This window comes from Doryrhamphus excisus, chromosome 10 (genome assembly GCF_030265055.1).
Source record: "Doryrhamphus excisus isolate RoL2022-K1 chromosome 10, RoL_Dexc_1.0, whole genome shotgun sequence".
Classification (NCBI taxonomy): domain Eukaryota; kingdom Metazoa; phylum Chordata; class Actinopteri; order Syngnathiformes; family Syngnathidae; genus Doryrhamphus; species Doryrhamphus excisus.
The window spans coordinates 14,335,429-14,342,944 of NC_080475.1; the positions used below are offsets into that span (position 1 = coordinate 14,335,429).

At 40.9% G+C, this 7,516-nt stretch overlaps 1 protein-coding gene across 1 annotated transcript; it reads left to right on the plus strand.

Moving 5' to 3' along the window:
• Positions 1 to 2,446: 2,446 nt before the first annotated feature.
• krt18a.1 (keratin 18a, tandem duplicate 1) lies at positions 2,447 to 7,272 on the plus strand. The gene is made up of 7 exons (XM_058085703.1): positions 2,447 to 2,985; positions 5,225 to 5,307; positions 5,475 to 5,631; positions 5,921 to 6,085; positions 6,164 to 6,289; positions 6,444 to 6,664; positions 6,743 to 7,272. Exons 1-7 carry the CDS (start codon positions 2,539 to 2,541, stop codon positions 6,855 to 6,857), a joined length of 1,314 nt encoding a protein of 437 aa, XP_057941686.1. The 5' UTR covers positions 2,447 to 2,538; the 3' UTR covers positions 6,858 to 7,272.
• The last annotated feature ends 244 nt before the right edge of the window (positions 7,273 to 7,516 follow it).

Consider the following 7,516-nt stretch of genomic DNA (forward strand, 5'->3'; position numbering starts at 1 on the left):
AGAATTCGTGCAAGATTCCAGTACAACCGAGATGCCTCTTTGGTCAGATCATAGCAGAAGGGATTATTTGTTTTTGTGTATTAGGTATTCATTGGATTATTACACCATGTCGATAAAGAGTTTGGTCATAGTGTTTTCCGTATCAAGATGTGAAATGTTTGTATATGTACGCAACACTTACCATGATCACACCAAAATTCCAACACATGATTAATGTCGTAGTTATCAAAGACAAGTCATTGTGACTACTGATTCATTTTTTTCCGGGTCCGGTTCGCAGATTCAGTAGAGGAACCCACACTTCTATCTGCGGTCACCTCTTCTACCTCTTCTGAGAGGTCACAGAGGCGTTTGCAGACCAGCTGGTAGGTAGGACCAGTAGGACTACACGCCCATAACACTTCACTCAGAAGGCATCCTATCTATAACCAAGGCACTTTTGAACGAGCAGCAGCCCTGCTCTGAGCTCCTCATGGATAGCTGTGTGTCGGTCATGAACGAACAGATCAAAAAAACTACTTATTTTTTGTGAACGGAATGAACAAGTTCACCGCCCCAAAATACTCGTTCAGTCGCAAATGTTTTTTTTTGATTGGCAGGAGAGTCAGTTCACTGTTCCACTGTTTGCAGGACGGGACTATCTACGTCAGGGGTCGCAAACACGCGGCCCGCGGGACAAATGTGGCCTGCAGGACACTAGTTTGAGGCCCCCGCCTTGATATGAAAGTTTAATGTTAGTGCGGCCCGCGCAAGTTTGATATGGATGCTGTATGGTATCATGTACCCAGAAAAAATTATTACGTTTGATTAATATTCATGTTAAAGGTTAAATAACTGTTAATAGTTATCCTCCCTATCCGTGTGGAAGTGGTAAGTTTTTGGCTATTTAAGTTTAAAGGACATAACTTGAAGGCTACCGTTTAGGTCGCTAGCTCTCTAGTTTGCGAGTTAGCATGTGGCTCAAGACCCTGCAGTTGCGCAATATGTTGTAAATAAAAAGAGTATAAATGTGACTATAGTCGTGTTTTGTCATGTCTACAGGGCTCTAATAATCTGAAAAAAATAATTTGTCTACCCACCAACTATATGTGGTTTCTTAAGTTTTTATTATTTGCCGTTTTATTATTATTATTTATTACTGATTGATTGATTTTCTTCTGTGGGTGGGTGGGGTTAACTGACAGAAAGACCGAGACCGAGAGATCGACTGACACTGTCGGTGACCTCGTTCATTCCGTTCACAAACAAGAATCAGTTCTTTTGACCCGTTCGTTCATGATCGACACACCACTAGTCAACAAGTGTTGTTGTGCTGTTGAGTCGGAATGAACGTTAACATGAGTGAACGGACTGACTCGACACAGTGCACGGTATCTATGCACAGGGGATGACTGAAATGAAGAGATCTTTTTCTGAATGAACCGGAATGATCCAGTTCACTGAAATGAACAGTTTTGCCCACTGGGTGAGGAACCCAAATTTCGACCACTTGTATTCGCGACCTTGTTGTTGCAGTCCTGACCCAAACCTCATGACCACAAGTGAGGGTATAGGAACGTATAAATGTACATATGACATATTTAGTTGATGTTCATTACTTGGACTTTAATGACAAACTACTACAAGAATGCAGTATCTACTCCCAAAGGACAATAAACATGCAAAGTTCAGAAGGGTTGACACGGCCATTTTTTTTTTACTTCCCGACTGAATGATGAGTCTCCCTTTCGGAGTAAATAGACGGGACATGACCTTACAGTATGTGACTCGGCTGACTAAATAGGATCGAGAAACAACTTGGGTAATGATTATAATGAAGGGATGTTTCTCAATGCTGAAACTGGGTAGAATGTCGGGTATGTCATTGTTTGTCAAAGGGAGGGAACACAAAAGCGTAATATATTATGCAACCGTATTAAGTGTTATTTAATAAATTAGGTGTATTTTAAAAATTAAAAAAATTGTCATCGAGTGCTAATTAAATTCAAAATATAATGTGTTGACCTACTGTAAATGTTTTTTCACTATACATATAGAAATTATATATTTTGTTGGATTCTTAACAAATATTATATGACAATACTTGATTACTTTGTGCCATCCCAAAGAGCGATGGTGGTTAATGGTCTCATGTTTTCACGTTTAGGTTCATGTTACCTTTACAAGTCAAATTACAACATTTTCTGATGACTCTATGACTTTTGTGTTATGTTGTTTACAGTATGAGCCTAAAACTCCATTATTATTACTTTTAGAATGTAATCTAACTTATAAAGTCCAATATGTTCTCCAATTTAGGACAACCTCTAAAAGGACAAAAGCACGTTCCAGTATGAGCAGTGCTGCGGTTTGAGCCGGTGGAAAAGGAGGAGGTAACCCAGTCTGAAGGGGAGTGGTCTGAGGGGCGGACCTGGAGGGCCCAAAAGGTTTATATAGTTTAGTGGCTTTCCCTCATTCCGCCTTGTGTCTGTGACTTCCCATTTCAGCCATCCCAGCCTGTGCGTCTCTCTCTCTTTTTAAGAGTCTCTTCCTGCAACGATGCAAACCTCCCAGCAGCAGTCGACCTACTCGGTGCGTACCTCTACCTCCGGGAGAGGTCCCGTCATTTGCCCTCCGGCCACCATCTACAAAGCTCCCACCATCCATGGCGGGGCCGGCAGGGCCCGTGTCAGCATCTCATCCAGCATGCGCAGTGGGCTGGGATCTGGAATGGGAATGGGAATGGGAATGGGCCAAGGAGCTGGGGGCTTCTCCAGCAGCGTCCAGGTGAGCAGCAGCGGGGGCAACGCCAACATCATGGGCAATGAGAAGTTCGCCATGCAGAACCTCAATGACCGCTTGGCCAACTACCTGGACACGGTCAGGAGCCTGGAGCAGGCCAACCAAAAGCTGGAGATTAAGATCAAGGAGGCCCTGGCCAAGAGCGGACCCGACTTCAGAGACTACAGCAAGTACCAGGCTATCCTGGATGACTTGAGGAGGAAGGTGAGTGTCCTTCATGTGGGAAGAAGGCTGGTTGAGGTCATAGGTCAAATTAATGAATGAAAGTTGGTGTCATTATACAGTATATGACTGGAGCAGGTAAGGGTTAATAATCAGCAATGAATACCTAACAGAGAGTGCAGACTGGGCTCCAGTGGGTCCATGCCCCCTCCATCCCTGTTTCTGTGTGGGGCCAGGAACTGGGGGGGCGGAGGGGGACCGGAAAGAGTAGGGAGGAGGAATGTTGGATGGTGAAGGGTCAAAGAAGCAGGAAAACAGTAAACAAACCAAAAAAAGGACTGTATTCTCTGTACTTTATATTCTGTATTAACCCACAATAATTATTTTAATAATAAAATAAACAACATTTTAAAACAATACATAATTTAAAAAAATCATTAGTAAAAAAAATAATAAATAACCACAAATATGTTTTTTAATATAAGAAATCTAAACATTTCATATATATTTTAATTATTAAAATCATTCATCATTCATGTTCTATCACTCTTGTCCTCACTAGGGTCTTTGTACTTTATTGTACTTTACTGTATTAACCCACAATAATTATTTTAATAATAAAATAAATCTAATAATATTTGGAAATAACATTTTAAAACAATACATAATTTAAAAAAAATCACAAGTAAAAAATAATAATAAATAACCACAAATTTGTTTTTTTAATATAAGAAATCTAAACATTTCATATATATTTTAAATATTAAAATTATTCATCATTCATTTTCTATCGCACTTGTCCTCACTAGGGTCGTGGGTTATGCTGGAGCCTATCCCAGTTGACTTTGGGCAAGAGTCTGGCTACACCCTGGACCGGTCACCAGCCAATCGCAGGGCTTTTAATATATTTATTTAGTTATTTTTTAGGATTATGTTTTTTCCAAAAATATAAAAAATAATAAATACCTATATAATATATACATGGCGTCTTCTACAGTTTATAGAGGGTGTAGTATAAATGCAGTGACAAAGACCACAGACATGAGAAAGGAGAAAAGTGGCCATTTTTCTGTTGGTCGGATGCAAACGGTCAAATGGCTTCATCCACCCCCATTGGAGATAACACAGACTTTTACGTAAGCAACAACCAGAAAGTCAACTACCACCTATGCAAACATGGCCGAGCACACACACACACACACACACACACACACACACACACACACACTGCCCTGACCTCCATCACCACCATCCACTCATGCAAACCACACGGCCCCCATCCTGTTGGCTAAATATCCTGTTTGTCAGCAGACATGAGCAGTTGACTTTGTGGCAGCCTGTCATTGGCTCTTGGATGTCGCTCTCCTTTATCTACTGTATGCTTCCCAAAAGTAAATATGGCCAAACCATATATGTCAGCCAAATGTAAACATACCGTATGTTTACATTTGTGTCACTACCTTTACCGCTGGGACTTAACAAAACTAATACATCAGCTTTTCTTAAACCTTAAATCTTCAGTAAACTGTATTGAAAAGTTGGAAAATATTTGAATGATTACAAGCAAAACCGCCACAACAACACTATAATGTGCCACGACATAATTTGTTACATTAATCAATTTATGCATATTGTTTACATATCATAAATTCATTAAAAAAACGAAAGTATATGATTTAACCTACAAAACTGCCACAACGCGAAACAAAAACGAAACAAAACAAAGCACAAATGCTAACATTAGCATGATAGCGCTAAATGTCCGCTTAGGTTTACATTCATGAAAATTGCTCATGCTAACAAAATGCTCATGTTAGCATGCTAGCAATGCTAAAATGCCAAAATTAGCATGATAACCTCCAGCATAATAGTGTCTACCTAACATGCTAATGTGAGCATGCTAACACATCAGTGTTAGTGTCTACCCATGAAAACAGCTAAAATGCTACTATTATAATGTGAACATGTTAGCAATGTTAAAATTAGCATGCTACCGCCAAGCATGATAGTGGTAAGTGTTTAAATACTGTATGTGTCAATACATGAAAATAACGAAAAAAATGCTAGTATGCTAACATTGACACGCTAGCAATGCTAACATGCTAATGTTAGCATGCTAATACCTAGCTTGATAGCGCAAGTTAGTGGTTAGTAGTTAGTGTATATACACAACGACATTTCTAAACCTATTACCATAAATGTAAACAGATGCTATCCCATTCCTATCCCTGTCATCAGTTTTCAATCTAAACATGACTCCACTTTTGTGAACCCGTTGCAGGTGTTTGATGCCACCATGGACAATGCCCGCCTGGTCCTCAACATCGACAACGCTCGCCTGGCAGCTGACGACTTCAGAGTGAAGTAAGACGTCATTGTTTGCTACAAACTAAACAACAGCAACAGCTGCAGACACGCCCTGTTTTGACTTTTGAATTAAAAGAATAAACGCATACAATAATGATTATTATTGTTTTATTTAATGATCGTCACCTCGGAACAGACTCGTAACCAGTCCAGTTCTTTTTCAGATTTGAGTCAGAGTTGGCGATCCGCCAATCCGTGGAAGCCGATATTGTTGGTTTGAGGAAGGTGATTGACGACACCAACATGAGCCGCATGAACCTTGAAAGTGAAATCGAAACCCTGAAGGAGGAGCTGATCTATCTGAAGAAGAACCACGATAATGTGAGTGCAACCACAAATTCGAGTTTTAATTCATAACCTGTGAACGTGAAAGAAAAACTGATTTTGTTTGATGCTTCTTTTTCGGGAATTATTATAGTTTTTTTTCTTGTTTTGCCAAGCTGTCAAACTAATCCAATCCATATTTGGCCCGGGAAAAAGGTCAAGGAATAAAAAGTCCCAGACTGTTTTATTATACATACCTCAACAAAGCATGTGATTATATTTCAAAGCCAGGATCTCAACGTGCTTTCATAACAAACTCTATTTCATGTTTTTTTTTCTTCTTCAGGAAGTATTGCTGCTTCGCAACCAGATCGCTCAGTCAGGAGTCCATGTAGATGTGGATGCTCCTAAAGGACAGGACCTCGCCCAGATTATGGCAGAGATAAGGGCTAAGTATGAGAAGATGGCGCAGAAGAATCAGGAGGAGCTCAAAGCATGGCATGAATCTCAGGTAAAGTATCCGTAAGAAGTTCAAACCAAGCGTTAAGGACTTTTCACTGAGGTTGAATAATTGGTTTCTTGATTTAAGATGACAGAAGTGCAGACCCAGGTGACCGTAAACACAGAGGCCCTTAAGGGTGCCCAAACAGAACTGAACGACCTGCGCAGACAGCTTCAAACCCTGGAAATCGAGCTGGAATCCCAGAGGAGTTTGGTGAGAAACACTTAGTCAACGCACGTTTTATCTCAACACCGAACTCAGCTCACTGTTGGCATTAAGCTTCACACTCGGATGACCCGTCGCTATGGCGCCCGTCATCAGCCTGCCGGCTTCACAGATTTTAACCCGTTTGATTCCGCTTCGGTAGAAATTATCCCTGGAAGGCACTCTGAGGGACACAGAGATACGCTACAACATGGAGATCGAGTCCCTGAACGCCGTCATTCTGGGCTTGGAGGCTGAGCTCACGCAGCTTCGTAACAACATCCAGCTTCAGACCCAGGACTACGAGTCTCTGCTCAACATGAAGATGAAGCTGGAGGCCGAGATTGCGACTTACAGACGACTGCTGGACGGCGGGGACTTCAAGTGTGTAGATTAACGATTCCAAAATCGTTAACTGTAGAACCAAATATAATATTTTATTTGTGTTTTTTCTCTTTTTAGGCTCCAGGATGCTTTGGAGGACCAGAAAACAGTGAAGACCAAAGTGATGACAGTGACACAGACCCTGGTAGACGGAAAGGTGGTCTCCTCCAGCACAGAGACCAAGAACCTTTGAAGACCTTAAACATTCGCAGCATAAATACTATTTGGCATAAAGCTGACCTTTTGGTCCAATTGTGGCTTCTTAGTTAAACAGCAACTAACCATTAGACTCTAAAACCAGTAATTAGCTTGATCGCTTACGTAAACGACTTCTCCACAGGCTGACTGAATGGAAAAACTGGACCAGAAGAAAACTAACTAAGATCTGTTATTTATTTCATCAAAGATGTTCTGCTATTTATGTTTGCGTGCTGGCCTGCAGATGTCTGCTATCCTCCAAGAAGCCAGCTGATGGATGTTTTAGAACATTTTCACGCAAAAGGGCCATTTTACTGTAAACCATCACCTCGGTTTTCTTTCTGTCCAGTTGTGTCTGTCTTTCTGTCCTGGTGTGGGTTCCTACATATCAATAAAGTTCATTCCAGGAAGTGTTCTGTGCTTCTTTGTGTATATCTACAACTGTCTCTTGATATCATTTTCCTTTCCAGCGATGAGCTGGCGCACAAAACAAAACATGTACCAATAGCATTTTTCCCAAGTTTTCCCATAATGTGGAGGGAGGCTGGCGTCATTGCAGTGCCCCAATGAATGCAATGCATACACTTTTCAGCCTTACATCATATATGATGATTGTAAACTATACAGTTGTCTCATTCATTCATTCTCTACCGC

What these genes read in the sequence shown, in the direction of transcription:
- krt18a.1 (XM_058085703.1), top strand. Translation starts at nt 2,539, where the DNA reads ATGCAAACCTCCCAGCAGCAGTCGACCTACTCGGTGCGTACCTCTACC. An exon ending in GCTGACGACTTCAGAGTGAA is followed by an intron (nt 5,308 to 5,474) that starts GTAAGACGTCAT and finishes GTTCTTTTTCAG; the next exon opens with ATTTGAGTCAGAGTTGGCGA. An exon ending in TGAAGAAGAACCACGATAAT is followed by an intron (nt 5,632 to 5,920) that starts GTGAGTGCAACC and finishes TTTCTTCTTCAG; the next exon opens with GAAGTATTGCTGCTTCGCAA.